General features: G+C 43.1%; 1 protein-coding gene across 1 annotated transcript in view; it reads left to right on the top strand.

The window, feature by feature from the left end:
• The window catches only part of TAFA1 (TAFA chemokine like family member 1), a 339,980-nt gene that overhangs the window by 261,092 nt on the left and 58,911 nt on the right, over positions 1–19,977 (top strand). Inside the window, exon 3 of the mRNA XM_081903462.1 lies at positions 15,418–15,558. Coding sequence (XP_081759588.1) covers positions 15,418–15,558 — 141 coding nt within the window. The remainder of the gene's footprint in view (positions 1–15,417; positions 15,559–19,977) is intronic.

Here is a 19,977-nt window from a genome sequence, read left to right as displayed (position 1 = left end):
TTTTCTTTAACCTTGCTTGTTTGGAGAAATGCATAGCAGAATTCAAAGGATGGCTCTGCTTCGATTCTTGTATTGTTTCAGTGCAAACTTGAAAAATCCAGCTTGAATCGAATTTCTCCCTCATCCTTACATAGGGAGAGGAGACGGAAGAGGAAGTTCAGATGCACAAACAGTAGCTGTTGTGGGAACGGTTTGACTTTGTTTGATACAACTCGCATAGATATTGCCAAGAAATCTGTCTCTGACACGCTCCAGATTTTGCTCTGCTTACCTCCATCCTTGATTCTTGTCTTCTTAGTTACTTATATTCTGTATTTTTGTTTTGCAAATGCCTTGATTTACAATCACTTCACCAATCCTGCGATATGATTAAGCCACAAAGCAAGACAGCCAAGTCTTCCTGCCACGTTTAACAAGGGAGCCCATCGATTCAGTCCTCTCGCCTCTCTTTGATGTATTGACCAAGGACTTTCAGTTCTGAGCCCCTTTTGTTAGTTTATTTATTAACATTCTTTGGAAGATTAATGCTAACTTGTGCACCGCTAGCAACTTCGTATATCAGTCTGTCATCAGTATCTCTAAAATCACAGACTCCTTGTCACTGTGCATTCTTTATGGACTTTGTTATTTTTACAGGCCTTATCTGACTGCTTTATTAAAACACACTCTCACACACCACCAAGTTTGTGCAAGTGTAAAGCTGTGAGCAGAAATATTCCCCTAAACCTTGTTAGTCTCCTCCATAAGCAGCTCAAAGACTTTTTCATAGGCTAATTGCTTTATAGAACAATCTTATCACAGGACGTGTTTATCTCTTGGCGATCTCATCAAAGCATAATCTGCATATAATAATATTATGCTTCTCTTCCTCTCCACAAAAGGAGACACTACCCTTAGGATTATTTCACTTTCGAGTTATCATTATAAACACTGAAATCAAAGATCTCTTCCTCCCTTGCTTCTTCAGTCTGGATATTAGCAAACTCCCATTTTCAGTTGCCATTTCTTGTTTGTTTTTAATGCTTGACGAATTACAGCTGTGAGGCTTAGATCCCTCAATGATTTAATGACGGCAGTGTGTTCATAAACCAAAAGATTATAGGGATTGTGTTCCAGAATTTGCAATGATATGGAAGAGAGGGCTGGGGGACCTCTGGTGCCAGGACCATAATAGGTCAGACTCAGGTCACAGTTTGCCCCACGGGGCTGTTTCCCCCAAGCCACTCTCACCTGCCCCACACTGGATATCCTATATGACATCAGGTGTAGGGTAGTTAAAAGCGTGGCTGCAAAAAACAATAACACACAATAGGAGCTATAAACTGATCTCTCAATACCTGCCTAAAGGGCTGATCAGTTGATTGGAACTTCAGACTTGGGATATCTGTAAACCAGCCGATCTCTGCCCAAAGTGGTGCTTGTTGTTGTGGTTGTTGTTGTTGCAATTTATATACTGCCCTCTATAAAAACATCTCAGGGTGGTGTACAACATTATAAACACATTAGAAAACATCAGTGATAAAAACATAATAAAAACATCAGTAAAAAGCATACTGACAGAAAGCCTAATAGTAAAATAATCATAATGATAACAGTCCTCTCCCCCACACTTTAACAGAGCACAGATTATTTAATAGAGCCAGTGTGGTGTAGTGGTTAAGAACGATAGACTCGTAATCTGGTGAACCGGGTTCGATTCCCTGCTCCTCCACATGCAGCTGCTGGGTGACCTTGGGCTAGTCACACTTCTCTGAAGTCTCTCAGCCTCATTCATCTCACAGAGTGTTTGTTGTGGGGGAGGAAGGGAATGGAGAATGTTAGCCGCTTTGAGACTCCCTAGGGTAGTGATAAAGCGGGATATCAAATCCAAACTCTTCTATCAAATCCAATAGCCATAGGTCTGGATAAAGATGAATGTTTTTGCCTCGTGTGTAAGGACATGTAATGATGGCGCCATGTGAGCCTCTCTTATGCTGTTGATGTGGAGGGAGGGAGCATACAGTATCCCTCAACTGTCCTGATAATACTGGGCATCCCATTTTTTCGAGAGCACAGCACCCATTTGGGGCACTGCAGTCTCACTCAGTGATCTGCCCTCCCCTCCCCTCCCCTCCCTCCCCCAAATGTTTTGAGTCGGGGCCGTGAGCTCACCTTGCTCCCCAAAATGTGCATTTTGGGGTGCCATGCTCTCATGAGCACATCTTTGGGGGATGCGATCACGCACCAGAAAACACGTTTTTCGTCTTGACGTGTCGGAGGGTATGAGGCAGCAAGCGGGATAAAAATGGGCTCGGGCTGCTTCTAGGAGGCTGGGCCTGCCTCGCTTATGCTCTCAGAAGCAATCTGACAGGGTGCTCGCCAATGCCGTATTATTCCTATATTAACCCGAAGCAGCAAAACATCAAGACAAGCAAAATCAGGAGAACCATACTCTGGCTGCAAATGCAACCCAGGAGAACCAATCCAGGTGTTAATTAGGTTGTTTTTATAGCTATCATTTATAGCCCTCTCTATATCCTGCCAGGAGCGAGTTGTTATTTTTTATGCTGTGAGCAAATAGGAGATTTATGTGCACATGCCTTTCATCTGCTTGTTTTTGCTTAGGCTTACTGCGTCTTCCTATCCACCCTCACCTCGCCCCGCAAAAAAAAAGTTGTACTCTTTGGATTTTTTTTTAAGCCCTTTTTGTCATCAAATAGCTTTAGCATGGTAAGAAAGACTACCTGTCTAGAGAGTCTAGTCATTCCACTGAGAATATATATATATTTTCCATTGCCAAGCTTAATGACCCATAGCAAAGAGACATTTAAACAGCAGCATTGTGGAGAATTTCTCAGTGGATGAGGCACCTCGTTTTTTTTCCCTCGCGATATGGACCACTCATAAAATTGTGCTAATAATTAAATGAATGAATGTGTGTTTTAGCAAATGACCACACACCAAAAAAAGAAAAAGAAAAAAGGATTGCAGTATGTGGAATGAATCATTTTCCTTAAAGAACAGGGTGAATTGACAACAGGCCTTTATGCACTACAAATCCTCAGATGCAGCTTTATCTCTGCTGTCATCATGGTAGAATGTTATATATAAACTGGATTAAGTTTTATGACTAGGGATGAGTGTTTGGATGAGGTGATGTTGTATCGCTGCCTAATCTTATGAGCTGCTGCATGAACATAGACGCTCCCGTTTATTTGTGTGCACCGCAGGTGTGACCTGCAACAAGATGTTGCAGTGCAGAATGCTCCAGGATTCAGGTCAACTGTGCCCTTTTTCAGAACATTGCATGCCATCTTCCCCCACTTTTTTGTTTTTACACATACACAGAGAGAGAGAGACACACCAAAAATGAACATATTGTCATAGATCTAGGGTGCCAGAGACTGCTAATGAACAGGAGAAATTAATAAACAAAAGTATTTAGATAATATTTGGGATATGAAGGGAAAATACAAGCTGCAGAACTGTGCCAGACAAGAAATTCATGGCTTAGCTTATACACCAGCTTATGTACCAGCTTGGCTAAGTGCAGAGCCATTGAGAAACAGCAGGGAGCCAGGGAAAGGAAAAGGGAAAGGGACCCCTGACCATTAGATCCAGTCATGACCAACTCTGGGGTTGTGGCGCTCATCTCACTTTATTGGCCGAGGGAGCCGGCGTACAGCTTCCGGGTCATGTGGCCAGCATGAATAAGCCACTTCTGGCGAACCAGAGAAGCGCACGGAAACGCCGTTTACCTTCCTGCCGGAGGGGTACCTATTTATCTACTTGCACTTTGACATGCTTTCAAACTGCTAGGTTGGCAGGAGCAGGGACCGAGCAACGGGAGCTCACCCCGTTGTGGGGATTTGAACCGTCGACCTTCTGATCGGCAAGTCCTAGGATCTGTGATTTAACCCACAGCGCTACCGGAGCCAGGTACTGGCCCTTAGGGGCCATTGACAAAGCAAATAGTTTTCCTCTCCCCCCCTCCATCCTTGAACTGAGGAGTAGACAAAGACAGGAAATTTGGGAGGCTGCCAAGGTGATGCGGTGTGTGTGATGTCACAGAAAAAGGTGCCCTTTTTTTGAAATCTAATGGTGTTCTAGGAACAAGAAGGAGGAAGCAGTCAGAACCATCTTGGTGCTGGCTGGAGGAGGCTGCACCAAGAGACCAGGAGCCAGGAGTGACTGCTACTTTGGACCCAAGCTTGCTGAAGCTATGAGAGGGGCAATGAGAGTCACTCTTGGGGTGTAAATTTCTGCACCCCCTCTACCAAAGACAGGGTGTAAATATGTGTAAAAAAACCTATATTTCTTAAACATACTAGCTGCCAACCATGCCTCCTTTCCCCAACAGAAACATCTCTGGGTGAGCGTCTGGAACCCCCTAGAGTCTTTCTACCACTCAGCAGAGATTGACGGTGGTGTGCAACCTTTATCACAATTGCAGACAGTGAGAGCGCTCAGTTCTCAGAGGCTAATTTTGGAGTCTCCTACCCTATTTTCTTTGCTAATGATAGTTTTGTATTTCTGCAAACTTTTGCAGCCAACCGATACCTTCTTTTTATGCATTGATCATTCCATCTTGGCCATGTAAGAAACAACGCTCAGAGAATTTCATGATCATGGCATAAAGTACATAAATCTCAAATCCTGGTGTGAAGTGGGATGTCTTGGGGGGATTTAGCTGTGAGTCCTGCATTGCAGGGCATTCCTTCTGTGATTCTATGATTTGGGGCTTGTTAGATATAAATGGATCTCTATGAGGCAGCCTGAGCTACTGTAAAGCATTTTGTGATGTCTCAGTTCAAACATTTAAAACAGGCTGCAGTCAAGTACCTGATTAAAGGCGAAGTAATGTCTCCAAGCTTACTATAACACTAGGGGTAATAGATGGGGGAAGGTGCAAACAACAGAGTGTGGAAGACACGGAGAAAACTCTTGAGATTGACAGTAATGAGAGAGAATTATTTCACCTGAAAAGCAAATCTCTTAGCTCTTCCCACCTCAAAATCAGTTTTAAAGATGCCTAGCATGAAAGCTCCTGGACCAATTTGTCGGCAATTTGGCAATAATATGCGGGGTCAATTCTCTCATGTCTACAGTTTTCACACCAGTTGCTCACACAACTTTAGAGAATATAAACTTACTCCTTTTTAACCCACCCTAAAACTTCAATGACTGTCCCTACAAAGAGACTGTTGTAGCCGACCTTTGTTTAAAAAATTGGCAGGATTAAGCCTCTCGAATGGACAATCTTGCCTGCAAATTCTACCCAATTCTGCCACCAATTTTTTAAAAAAGTCATAGACATCTACTAAAAAATAATAATCAAATATGTCCATCACAAAAGCCCCTGAACCTACTTGCCTGTAATTCGGTTGGTTTTGGAGGAGCTGGTATGTCTGCAAGTTTCACTCACTTTTGTCAAAAGCCAATATATATATTATAGCCATTTTTAAAATATATTTCCCAATAGTGAAAGGGGGGGTGGAATCAAGCAGATTTGGGGAGCTCAGTTGATAGAGCATGAGATTCTTAATCTCAAGATTGTGGGTTCAAGTCCCACATTGGGCAAAATATTCCTGCATTGCAGGCAATTAGCCTAGATGACCCTCATGGTCCCTTCCAACAATTCTGTGATTCTATATATACAAGTTATCAGATTTCCAATGTGTGCTAATTCTCAGACCCCAAGCTGAGTCACAAAGCCTTTGAAGCACCTCTGAGCAAGGCAGATTGCTTTTCAAAGTGCTGAATCGGGAGCCAAACAGAATCTTGTAATTGGTGCATGCCCCTAATATTTATATCCCATATACTAATCAAAAATTACTAAGGCAACTTGCTCTATATTTTAAAACAGAAACAAAAAGCAAAGGGCCTAGTTAGACTGCTCACGCTTGCTGAAATCGTTACTACATTGGCAGCCCCAGCCTCTTCCATCAATCATGCCTCGTCTGTCTCACACCGAGGTTACTTTGGATATTTTCAGATCTGCTTCTGTATACTCTACTATATGTATTTTGTTGCCAATGTCTTGGCAGTGTTATTTACAGTACATGTTAATATCAGTTGTAGTACACTTGCCAGACGCTCATGGGAAGAGTGCCATCATTTGCTATGTATCCTGGATTTTTCAGAAGATGCCCACAACTAACCCACATGCCCAGATCCGTGTCAGCAATTGCACACATGCACAAATGGAGGAAAAGCTGGGTTACCCTGCTAACATAACCACTCTGATGCGCAATTGTTTTGCGCGTTGTCAAAATGTCTGTCTCAGCATTTCCTTGCCTTGTTCCACTGTGTTCATGAAAGGACATGAGATCAGCAGCTGTCTGTAAAATTGCATTATTGCATATTGCTTCCTGAGAGCACATGCTGAACATGATATGAACAGGAAAAAATCTCTGTCTATGTCCCTGCCGCGTTGCTTGAACATGGACTTGAAGTCTAAAGACGCTAATCTTTTGTGGAGGCGTCAACTGATGTCTTGCGAACTCAAAATAAATCACAAGCTTTCGTACTAGTCAAAATAGCATCTTCCCTCCTAATGAGGTAGATGACGGTGACATAGCTGAAGCCTGATTATTTTAGCAGGCTTAAAGGAGTAAGAAAATGGTAGAATTCAAGGTTTCTCATAGCACAAAGGTTTGGGTGATAGAGACTGCGAGGCAATTATTAACATATTGCATAAATCAATATTGGGTTCAATTTGACTCTAATTTAGTGTGCAATTTAGTGTACAATTAGCACACTATGCAGCTTGGTCTACCAGCCATGTAGGCTAATATTTATGGAATTAAGGCTGCTGAGGACTATTGATGCAGAAGGATGGATCCCATTTTGCAAGTACCTAGTGAGTTTCCATCTAATTTTCCAAGAAACAAACACGCATGTTTTAATGCACGGGAAAGTTGGAGGGAGGGGTGTTTTGCTTGCCTTAGCCTTTCCTCTGCTCACCACTTTCCCCAGTAAAAGTCTCCAGAACCTTATATATCTTGGCGAGTTTACATGCATAGGAAGCTGATTGTGGGGAGCCCTTTGCGGGTAAGGCGGGAGGAGTTACAATGGGAGAGTGGCAGAGGGTGGATGGGAAAATTAATGGCAGCTCTTGGACCATCTTATGAACTTGTAAGTAACTTGGGCTTTTCCCCCTTAAGGAATTCTCCAGACTTTTAAATTTTAATCTACACATGCAATTTGAAATGGGACAGAACAGACTTACTATTAGTCATGTGCAAATGGGACTTCCTCCTTCTGAAGGCAGCAAGTTAGTTAGGGGCTATAAGTGAAATATACTCGGAGTCAAGAGGGGATATCATGCTGTTTATTCAGCTCATAGTGGTGAGGAGGAATGCAAGTTCCCCCAAAGTATCTGCTTTATATACATTATTTACACAATGGGCTGCATGTGATTGGCTAATTCCGGAATTCTCCTGTAGGCCAATCAAGTTGTGGATTCATTTCCATCTAGAGCTGGATTGGGTGGCTCCTGCAGACCAATCATACTGCTGCATTGTTCTAGGACCAATCAGACTGCTGCATTCTGAATCCTATTGTTCTAGGACCAATCAGACTGCTGCATTTTGGATCCTATTGTTCTAGGACTAATCAGACTGCTGCATTTTGGATCCTATTCAACTCAGTACATAACAATAAGGGACCCAAACTGGGTTACATTGCACCATCCACCACCTCACTCCTGAACTCCACCCTCTGCATCCACCACCTGAGGCACCTGTCTCAACCTGCCTAATGATAGGACTGGCTCTGCATCTACCTAACCCTGAGCTAGGCTATTCTTCTAATTTCCCCCCCTCCCTCTAGTATTATAAGTACAACTGATTAAGATAAAATCCACCCGTGCTATTGCATCGCTGCTAATGTGATGCATCCGAGTCACAACTGAAACAAATGGAATCAAGGGTTATCATAATACTTTATGAGTATTCAAATGGAAAACATGTTTTGCCTCTTGAATCCATCGGCCTCTACTTATAAATTCAAGGAGCTTCAACTAGCTGCTGCTTCAACTTGTGCACTCTCTCTCACCCGCATGCCTTCATTACGACCGACCTGCCCTAGGAAGGTCCATTAAGTAGAACTCTTTTCAAGCACAGATGGTCCTGAATAGCTTAATGTCTGCCTGGTGGCCAGAATAAGTGAATTCTTGATGGCCTTAGACTTCTGATCATATTCATGCAGCCAAGGAAGGAAAATGAAAACTTGTTTATCATTTTGATAAACAACCTCTCTCATTGCCGCAGGAAGAGCCATGTAACTCAGTGGAGTCAAATGCTATTAAATTGCCATCACTGTCGAAAAAAAGGAGGAATTTCTATGTTTTTTCTACCTGAGTCATAGTTAATGACTTCCGCAGTGTATCACCCAAATCAGGACTTTTTAAAAAATAAATAAATAAATAAAGGAGAAACGTTTGCTTACCGTTCAGGCTTGGCTCCGCTACTAGATTGGGCATGTTATAATTCTGAAATACAAAATATGCTTCTGTTACTACCTCTGAACCAAAGCGGGAGATGTAAAAAATGCATATGATGAGGAAATGACTCTTGGCTTCAGCTAGGCATGTGCTCTAAACCTTCTGTTGATGAGATATTTTATATCACAGCTGCACACAGAAGGTTCTCATTTAGGGGTAAAATATTTCACTGTGTGGTGGGGCTTTGTAACAGAGGCATAATTGCCATTTTCAGGTGTTCAGCCTTCGCCTCCAATTAAAACAAAATCATTCTCAGGAAATGGTCCTTCCTTTCGTGATGGACTTGTGGGTGTATAACCCTCATTCTTCTGTTTCAATATTTGAACAAACACAGTATGAAGAAGGAAAAATATATGTGTTGAAATTACTCCAGAAGACAGAAACTCAAGTGGCCAAATTAGGAAGGGGGAAATGTTTTTGTTGGACGAAATTGTTGGATAAGCCTGCATGAATTGACAGAAAGGAGGCAGAAGTGGAATACAATTGCATCTAGACCAGGCATGCACAGACCCTCCAAGTGTCCCTATTTTCCAGGGACGTCCTTGATTTAGAGAAGCCGTCCTGGTTTCTGATTTGATCCCAGAATGTCCCACTTTTCCTTAGGATGTCCCTATTTTCATTGGAGAAATGTTGGAGGGGATGGAGCTATCCGATTCCCGAGCCATCTGAAGGCAATCCTATATAGGGAAGTTTTTTAACGTTTACCGTATGTTTTATTTGTTTTATATATATATATGGGAAGCTGCCCAGAGTGGCTGGGGCAGCCCAGTAAGTTGTGTGGGGTATAAATAGTAAAATTTTCATTATGGAATGGGACGTCCCTATTTTCATTGGAGAAATGTTGGAGGGTATGCATGCATAATGAGGTTTTTTAAACTCAAGGACCACATTCACCCCAGCCAGCTCTCTGAGGGCTACTTTCCAACTGTGGGCATCACCAAATATGGGTGTGACAGCCCCACACTTTGAAGCACACATGTCTGTGCACACTCTCCTGCCTCACTATGTAGATCAGCGGAGCAGTGAATTATCATCCTTTCTCTGCTCATGAAATGACCACTGCAAGGACTGGGGAGGAGGCAGCTTGCATCCTTATCTGAAGGCTTGGTTCTGTCCACACCCATTCTGTGCCTACTTTAAATTATTTCAACCTTTTCCACCTTGTTGGCATCTATCTGTCTCAGGAGACAATGGAGGAATGTGCTGGTAGTGGGCCCTAAGTCAAACTCTCTTTCTCTCTCTCTCTCTCTCTCTCTCACACACACACACACACACACACTCACACACACACACAGTGGGGTCTTTTGTAGGCCAGAAAAATTCCATGAGGAGGGGAATGGATGAGTACCTCCCCAAAACAGAGGAGCAGTCACCCCTGGTGTAAATATATAGGAGGTGAGATGACTGGGAGAGGGGGCGGTGTTGGTGAATTTTCACACAGACAACATCACTAGAATGAAATTGACCACCGGGATGATCCAAGACAAACACACTTGCACATTTCTGCACGTGGCCACAGAGATTTCCTTTCTTTCTCAACAGATTATACCTGCTTGAATGTATGCAATTAGGTACACATACCCACATATGCCAGCAAATGTAGCTGGTGTCAAAGAACAGGGAATAGGCACTATCTTCATCCCTTTCTCATAAGCTTTGTAAGGCCATATCATTGGAAACAGTAGGCGGAATCCAGTTAGCATCCTTGCACCCAGGGTAGGGCTTTTGATCTAGCAGATGCCTCTGCAAAAGGAAAAGAGCAGAATGTTATGTTTTTGCTAATGCCCTTCCCCTTCCAGAACAGGTGTGTGTGTGTGTGTGTGTGTGTGTGAGAGAGAGAGAGAGAGAGAGAGAGAGAGAGAGAGAGAGAGAGAGAGAATGGAGGGGGCAGGTGCGTGAATACGAGCAAAAGATCTAGCAAACACCCCTCCCTTCCTCTCCCATTGACAGAGATGCCCACTGGACCAAAAGCTCTTCCATGAGTACTGGGGCACTGTCAGGGGCTCAGCCTACACTCGAGTAGGACCCTGGCAGAGACACATGCCCGACTGGCATGTTCTCTCCCTCCTGGTCGTTTGTTGGGGAGCTTCAAAAGCTTTCTTCTGCCTGAACATCACAGCGACCAATGTCAACCGACACCGGCACACTTAGGGATCCGCAGAGTTTGCGCATCATGCGTAACAGAACTCAGCATTTTGGCTAATCTAATTTATTTACATATAAACACACATGGAGCACTGCAACATGGCTCTCTCTCTAGCATCAGACAGCAAAGAAAGAACAAAGGCAATAGTCCCACTTCACGCAACACAGTAACACAAACATCCTGTCTCCGTCACTTCCCACTCTGTGGAGTCAAAACATATACCATCATGTGAATGACAACAATCCCATGACTGCAATCATGGAGCAGAAATTCTAACAGGCACCAATTGGATTCTACCCAGAATGCCAGACTAGATGGTCTTTCAGCCTGACCTGGTGTGTCAGTTCTAATGTCCCCTTTCCAATCACAGACACCATTTTGTTAGTTTCTGTGAAGTGTGTGAGATAGAGGGAAGATCCCCAGTCCCCAGGGGTACAATGTAATGAATAGCCAAGTTGCTGTGAAAAGTCATTATACTTTTCAACATGTTTCTGATGAATCTTCTGTAAGGGCCAAACTGTGTGTCCCCCCCCCCCGCTTGCCCCCTGCCACCCAAGCGACCAAAGTCAATAGACTGTCTCCAACTTACTTACAAAACACAGCCAGAAGCTGAAATGGCTCAGTAGACCATAAAATGCTCAGAGGCGCCTTCCCTGTCATTCGTGACAATGATTTAAACTTTTAGTGTGGTTACAACCTATGAGGTCAATAAATGCACATTTTTGTACAAGTCCCTAAATATGCATTTATGACAGATACTATAATGACTCTTTGGAAAGTGCTACAGAGTCGAGTCAATAATCCATTTTTTAAAAGTCTATAAACATGAATGTACATTTATAAAATCTTTATTTTGCCCCTTCATCTGTGTCAGTGCAGCTATTCTTTTACAAGAGGCTTTGCATTCCGTCACTGTTGCAAACAAACGCTTATGAGACCGGAGGCATTGAAAATGAAATGAAAGAATATTTAAACATACCTAAGCAACACAGGTGCATAGCTAAGCAACCCCATACCTCAACACAGGCATTCAGCATGATTTCAACAACTTTTTTCTTCCTCTTCTGGGTTGGCATCTCATTTCCAAATTGATCACAGCTACAAATGTGCGCATGATAGCACACACAACATTTATATGCCACTCAATGAACCAGGGGGCGCGGGTGGCACTGTGGGTTAAACCATAGAGCCTAGGACTTGCAGATCAGAAGGTCGGCGGTTCAAATCCCCGCGACAGGGTGAGCTCCCGTTGCTCGGTCCCTGCTCCTGCCAACCTAGCAGTTCGAAAGCACCTCAAAGTGCAAGTAGATAAATAGGTACCACTCCGGCAGGAAGGTAAATGGCATTTCCATGCGCTACTCTGGTTCGCCAGAAGCGGCTTAATCATGCTGGCCACATGACCTGGAAGCTGTACGCCGGCTCCCTCGGCCAATAAAGCGAGATGAGTGCTGCAACCCCAGAGTCGGTCACGACTGGACCTAATGGTCAGGGGTCCCTTTACCTTTTACAATGAACCAGACCCTCTGAGAAGTATCTAAATATCAAATGAGCTAGTGTGGTATAATGGTTAGAGTGTCAGACTAGGTCCTGGGAGACCAGAGTTCAAATCTCCAGTCAGCCATGAAGCTCCCTGGGTGACCTTGGACCAGTCACTCACTCTCAGCCTAAGCTACTTCACAGGGTTGTCATGGGGGTAAAATGGGGAGGAGAATTATGCACACTACTTTGAGCTCCTTGGAGGTGTGATGGACAGCAGAGCCAGATTAGAGTCTGGTGATGCAGTTTCCTTCTTTGAATGAAAGGTGCAATAATAATAAAAAAACACTTACTGTGACCAATTTGGGGTTAGCCAGAAATGTGGGAAAGAAGACAAAGCAGGGACAGAGCTTTTTAAAAAATAATAATAATCAGGTGTTGATTTATATGTGCAGATGCAAACTTTGAAATTGAAATTACTATAATTTGCATAGAAATATTATCCATCTCACCATAGGGGAGAAGACCATGAGGAGACTTGTGTGTCTTCTCCATCTGCTTTGTGGGTGGTGGGTAATTTCTGGGGGGTTCTTCATTTCTAAACTGGACTTGTACCAGAGAGGATTCTAGAGGCTGTCCTAGTTCAAGGCAGTGGCAGAGAGAAGGTTGGAAAGCATACATTGCAAACAATCATGCAAAGAGTATCTGTTAGGGAGTATCTCCCCAATGCCATTCATGTCACAGTAATCAAACTGGTCCCCTGCACACCTCATTTTGATGCAATATTCTGTTGACAAAGTAGTCTTTGAAAAAGTACCTGAAGCCAATCCAGCCATTTTAAATGTCACACACGGAGACTCCCAGCTAAGAAGAACCCCTTAATGTGTGGGAAAGCTTTATGCAATTTTAAATATTCAAACCTTCGGCTTTCAGGGATGAGTCAATCAAAGCTGGTTAATGTCTGTTAAGGTAAAAGACCTTAGGTCATGTACTCTTGGGGCTCAGTATTGATGAGCTTGCAAGCTGAAGAAGGCACAATGGACCCCATTGTTAATATTTAATTCCTCTCATCAAGAGGAGCCGTTTCCTGTATGGTGCAGAAACATATTTACTCGGCCCTGATGCAGCTCTTTTCTGAGGCAAAAATGCAGTGAGCTAAACAAAAGGCCATCACCATTATGCCCTGTTATTCCATTCAGGTCTCTCATAGCAAGAAGGGAACAGGAAGAGATTTGTGACTCTTGGAATTTTGACTGAGATGATTTTAATTGAGGGCGCAGTCATCTTAAGAATACAAGAGGAGCAGGCTGCATCAGACCACTGGCCCTTCTACTCTAGCATCTCACACTGACCAACCAGATGTCCATTGGAAACCTAAACGCAAGACTTGAGCACCAACAGCACTTTCCCCATCAGAACAAAACTTCCAAACACATTGCGGCGTATTTACTGCAGTACAGGACTGAGAGAAATATTAATAATCCGTTTTTATCTAGAAAATGCTTCTAGATTTGCATTCAGAATAATGTGTGATGACAGAGGCTCCAGCTCTAAAAGATGTGAAAAATGAGGCGTTCTAGTGGCCCTAGAGTCTGGGAAGAGTAGGTGTCAGCTTCTTGATGTCAGCGAAGGCTTAGTTCCCAGCTGAACATTCCCTAACTTGAGCTTAGAATACATTTCTAAGCCCCCCACCCCACCCCCACCCCAAAAATGCATCCTAAGACTGGCCTCAAAACTTTTTAATTTTGAAATAGAAACACACAGAGGGCAAATGACCAATAAATAAATAAAAAGCTATTTATAAATACACAAACAAAAAGTCACTGATATCATTTAGACAGCCTCTAAAAACATTTTTGCTGAAGATTTCTTTTAGTGAGAAGGTGGTGGCTTATTTTCTTTACAGTGGTACCTCTGCTTACAAACACTTCTGGTTATGAACGCTTCAGGTTATGAGCTCCATTAACCTGGAAGTAGCTGCTCCTGGTTGCAAACTTTGCCCCAGCATTAGCGAAAGCGCGCCTCAGGATAAGAATGGTTTCAGCTTAGGAACGGACATCCGGAACGAATTAAGTTCATAACCAGAGGTACGACTGTATCCTTAAATTGCAACAACTGTCTGCAGTCAGTATATTGAAATGAAATGGCATAAGAACACGAGATCTTCTGAATCAGGCCAGTGACCCACCTTGTCCAACACCCTGTTCTCACAGTGACCAGTCAGATGTTTGTGGGAAGCCTGCAAATAGGACCTGAGCGACAGAGTGATTCCTCCCTTGCAGCCTCGAAAGAAAATTGTACTGTAGCTGTTATGATTATATATATTGCTTTTTATTTGATGCAGCTTTATTTTTTAAGGTGCCCTGGGAAGATACTACAGTTTCATTAATTACATAAAGGCAGTCCTTTTTTTCTATATAAAAAAAATGTTTAGGGGTATGCGTACCCCCAGAAAAAAGCAGTGCGTAAATGAATCCAATTTCTTTTTCAGCAACTTAAATGACAAATTCATTTTGTTTGCAAATTAAGTGGTCATTTTGTATATAGGTCATTTTGTACGTGTTGCAGATTTGTCTTTTTTTTAAGTGCTGCAAACCAACGATGCAAAGAAATACTTGCAGCTGAGCATATTTGGACTTCTAATCACCCAGCAATTATGCGCTTAATGCATTTTGAACTTGGGTCACACAGAATTTATGGATGGTGCACGAACCCTGTGCCCTGCCTAATTTCCCTCTATTTCACGTACAAGTGTGGGATCAAAAACTTCCTAAGTTTGCAAAATAAGGCTTGCATGTCAACACATTGTGCTGTTTGAAACCAGTAGAGTCAGGAGGCCAGATATAACCTTAAGCGAGAAGTGTGAGCTTGCTGGGAAGTTGGCTGCTCAGCTCATAATTCACTAGCAGTGGCACAAATCACTATTATATGCATTGCGGCACTGCAATGGGCAGCAGTATGAACCTGGAGGTGGCAGTGTCCTTTCTCGCCCGCTCTGCATCTCTTCTTGGATCTAGAGCTCTGGAGAAATGTGTGTCATGAGATGCTTGCATTGATGTAGAGACAGATAACATTTAAAAATTCTGGCTTCTATTCCCTACCAACACTTCCTTCATCAACCAGGTGTCCTTCAGACGTTTCTGGCTGGAGCTGAAGGGAATTGTGGGCCAAAACATCTGGAGGGAACCAGATGGGTGAAGACTGACAGAGAGTATCACGCTCAGGTGTTTGGGTTTTCTTTTCTTTTCGTTTTACCTATCCAGAGCATTCCATCCTAACCATGGTGTCCATCTTCTCTCTTTCTTGCCAGAAGGAGGGACGTGTGAAGTTATAGCAGCACACAGATGTTGTAATAAGAATCGGATTGAAGAGAGATCACAAACAGTAAAATGCTCCTGTCTACCTGGGAAAGTGGCCGGGACGACGCGGAACAGACCGTCGTGTGTTGATGGCAAGTAGCGTATGGCATTATGAATATGTGAAAACTTTTATGATGCAACCTTGCTTACTCAAGGAGATGTGTAAAATTTTTGGAAAGTCAGAAGTCTTAACATAGAGGTGCCGTTGCATATGGTCACCAGCATGGCCGTTGGTTGGAAGAATTTTGTTTAAAAAGCAAGCTGAAAGGATCATAATAATATTCCGTATTGATAACAAATGTGGCAAGTAGCAATATTCCTGCATCGGAGGGGGTTGGGCTAGATGGCTGTTTGAGTTCCAAATTTTATGAAATTACACTAACAGAGCGATCAAAATCCTTCTCGCTGTGGTGTGGAGGGGATCACTACTGATAGAAGCCAAGGCAAATCCCTGAAATGGGGTGTTCTGTGAGTGGGAAGGGGTTGAGGTGGTCCAGTACATGTTGGATCCTGAGCTGGCCTCACTGCTAACACATGACAGCATCAGACCTGGTCATCCTTCCTGACTTCGCTGACCTCTGCAGCTACCGTGAGCATCTACAAAAACGAAGTTTTGATGGCTCAGTTATTCTCAATTTGCTGAACTTACAAACTGTGCCCTCTTCCGTTGCTGATTTTTATTTCTTAAAAGCATACCGCAGAAGCAGTTTTTACTTCACGATGCTCCAAAAATGAATGCTAACGAAGCAGTGGTGGGAGGGGGCATAAGAATGAGTGGAATCTATATTGGTGTGCAGTCAGCAGCTTACTGGGACAGCTTCCGGCCACCTGCACTGTGCAGGGTATCCTCTGGGAGGGTGGCTTTGGAATGGACCTGAGGTGGACTGTTCTTCTACTGGTCCATGCCTATAACACAAATAGGAGGCTTGGCTTTGACACTGTGGTTGTCAGAACTCCCACCCTTCCATAGCCTATCAGGCCAGGACAGAATTTTATACACATTCACCATTAGGCTCAGTGATTCAAGGTTTCCGGCTTTCTCAAAGCAACATGGTTTTATGGTTGTTTAAGTGCATCACTCTATATTCCCCTCAGAACGTCTCATTGCCAGCACCGGAGGGATTGGACTGGATCCATAGGTAAATGGAGAAGACAGCTTCCTGCTCCTCACTGGAGGGATCCCTAGGAGGGATCTTGGGCTGTCATTTTGGGGGCACTTGCACTCATGTTTCAGGATGGTTGTGCAGTAGCAGTTTGTGCCATGGTGGGCCCAAGATCGCTGACATTCCCAGCAATGTTATCCTAGCATTTGGGCTTGGACAGCAGTATTCAACAGCAGCCAGGCTGTCCAATGATTCAATTCTAGCCCTATGCAATATCAAACTCTAGAAGCTGTAGCCAGTGAAAAAATTGGGGCCATTTGCAACCCACTTTAACTTGGCATAGTTATTGCTGTCCCCTGCTGCCACTCAGTGCTGATTACACAGACTCCTGCTCAACAGAAGCACACACATACGTTCTGTGTGAGTATACAACATACAAGTATACCACTACAGTATGAAGTATAGGACTGTGTGCACTGGATTCGTGGACCTGTCCTTATAGTCAATGAACAATATAAGATTGTTTCCTTAAAGTGGCCATATGGTTTACAACATCATCATCAGCCTTGATCACTCTTTCAAAGTTTTAATAATTGATTGATGAAAGACCACACAACCCTAACCATATCTACTCAGAAGTAAATTGATCCTAGAATTAGGATTTCAACCTCAAATAGTGAATTGCCAAAATCAGTCGGACTGGTAGATTCAGTCTTGGTTTGGGTTCTGTTTTTGTGTAACATCTGTGTGGTTTGTTTGTTTGAAAAATAAACATTTCTCTCTCTTAATATACAGTGGTACCTTGGTTTAAGAACAGCTTAATTTATGAACAGCTTGGATTAAGAGCACTGCAAACCCAGAAGTAGGTGTTTTGGTTTGTGAACTTTGCCTGGGAAGCAGAACATTTTCCGCTTTCTGCTGAGTGTAAATTGAGTCCCCCGCTGCTATGGGAAAGAACACCTTAGTTTAAGAATGCTTTGGTTTAAGAACGGACTTCCGGAACGGATTAAGTTCGTAAATCAAGATACCACTGTACTTCACTTACCAATATGGATCTATCACATCTGTGCTGAAAGTATCACGTTTTTATTCCCTCTGTGGTTCCATTATTAACAGCTTTTCTTATGTGAATGAATGTGTAATGACCCTGGGGACTCGTGCATACACCCATCATTTGGAGACTTCAGTAAGTGCATAGATGTTCTCTTCTGTGAGTCAAGGAAAGATCCACATATCACAGAAATTCCCCATGCTGTGTATAGCATATTCCTTGATTTAGATGAGTGATCAAGGAAGCTCCTGAATGCACAGATCTCCAAATGCACACTGAAGCCCCACACAACTGTGGATGTATTTTCCAATGGATGTTATTTTCATTGGTGTTTTCTTGGGCGGTGAATCATTTCTCAGCTAGGAAATTTACCTTATGTTCCATGATAAGCTAGAAGTCTGTTGCATAGAAATGCATTATCTCTTGGGAGTTGTTCCCCTAGTCACTGGTAAAAGAATGGCTCGTAACTATTCAGAAGTAAGCACAGCAGCTAAATTTCCAGTGGAGCTGCCAAAGGGTTGAGTAATGTGTGCACAGGCAATGCAGGATTACATTTTAAATTTCAGAATTATCCCATTGTGCCACCTCTTGTCTCATTTGTGTTGATGCATTAATAATTCAAGTGGCTACAGTGGACGAGATTTAATTAATGTTTTTTGAAAGTCAGCAGCAAACCAGTTCAGCAACCTGACTTTGTAATGAACATAGTGTGAATACTTGGCTAACACAAGGACATGGGTGGTTTCTGTTAGGTAGGGTTGCCATATTTTGAAGAGCAAAAAAGAGGACGCTATGATGACTCTCATTTTAAATACCCCTACTATATGTAGGCTATAAAAGCAGTGATAGATTGCTGAGGGGGCCAGGAGAAGAGGAAATAAACTCTTCAACCACCAGCTATGTCTATGCCTCATCTAGAAAGTATAGCCAGAGACATTTTGGCAATTTAAAAAAAAAATCCACCCGGACAGAAATAGAGGACATGTCCTGGAAAAAGAGGACACATGGCAACCCTATGTTAGGAAACTCCTGCAACGCTTACCTTATTTTTTTTCCTGACTTTCTCATTTTTCCAGAATCCAGCCTCTTTTTCTTTTTTTAAATTGTGTATAAAAGTATTTTATAAAGAAGCATATACATGTGATCCTTTGGTGAGCCCTTCAGATACTGCAACAGTGAGTTGGATACGTAAATCATTGAAGGGAAAATTTGCTTCCTTTGTGGCTCTAAGGGTGAAATCCAACTTTGCACACCAGGAGTTCTTCACCCTCTCCTCCCAAATGCACCCGTTATACCCTTTCAGATCTGCACTGTAGGGTTCCCAACACTCTTTTTAAGCAGATTCTGGGGCACGGGCAGGCTTCAGGGGGCAAGAGAAGGGGAAACCCATTGTATGAACAGAAATCCACTCCATTTGCACATGGATACGATTGGATACAAGCATAAATATCTTACAAATTATAGTAAGATTGAAATCTGCTCCACGGTGCCTACTTTCCCCTCGCTTGACCATGCTGGTATTTTACACCATGTCTCTCTTTTAAAAAAAATGTGATAGGCATTGGGTAAAGATTCCCAAATGGTGTGGTGTAGTTATCTGAAATACAGTCATACCTTGGAAGTCGAACGGAATCCATTCCGGAAGTCCGTTTGGCTTCCAAAATGTTCGGAAACCAAAGCGCGGCTTCTGATTGGCTGCAGGATGTTCGGCTTCCAAAAATAATTTGCAAACCGGAACACTCACTTCTGGGTTTGAGGCGTCCGAGAGCCAAAATGTTCAAGAACTATGGTGTTTGAAAACCAAGGTACCAGTTTTTGTCACTTAACTCTCCAAAGTGACTCTCAGTTGGAGTAAGACTCAAGACTGGATTGACTGTTGGTTTAAGCACTACGTGAGATAGCAGACAGAGGAAACTGGGATTTCTGGCCCCTTCTATGTGAGTATACCATTACTCCATTTTCAGGAATTAGACATCTGAAACTTACCTATATCCAGGTTGTCCACTGTGAGACAAGTAAAAAGCTCCATGAAGGAATTGTGATGCAATGGTTGCTGGGTAGATGTAGCTCAAGACACCTTGTTACCTGAGGCAGAGTAACAAACAGTGCCCTCCCACAGAGAAGGTGCATAGTAAGGTAAAGGTAAAGGGACCCCTGACCATTAGGTCCAGTTGTGACCGACTCTGGGGTTGCGGCACTCATCTCGCTTTATTGGCCGAGGGAGCCGGCATACAGCTTCTGGGTCATGTGGCCAGCATGACTAAGCCACTTCTGGCGAACCAGAGCTGCACACGGAAACGCCGTTTACCATCCCGCTGGAGTGGTACCTATTTATCTACTTGCACTTTGATGTGCTT

The sequence above is a fragment of the Podarcis melisellensis genome (assembly GCF_964234715.1).
Source record: "Podarcis melisellensis genome assembly, chromosome: 2".
In the NCBI taxonomy this organism is placed as follows: Eukaryota; Metazoa; Chordata; class Lepidosauria; order Squamata; family Lacertidae; genus Podarcis; species Podarcis melisellensis.
The sequence above is the reverse complement of the archived record's forward strand: the minus strand, read 5'-3'. Positions and strand labels throughout refer to the sequence as shown.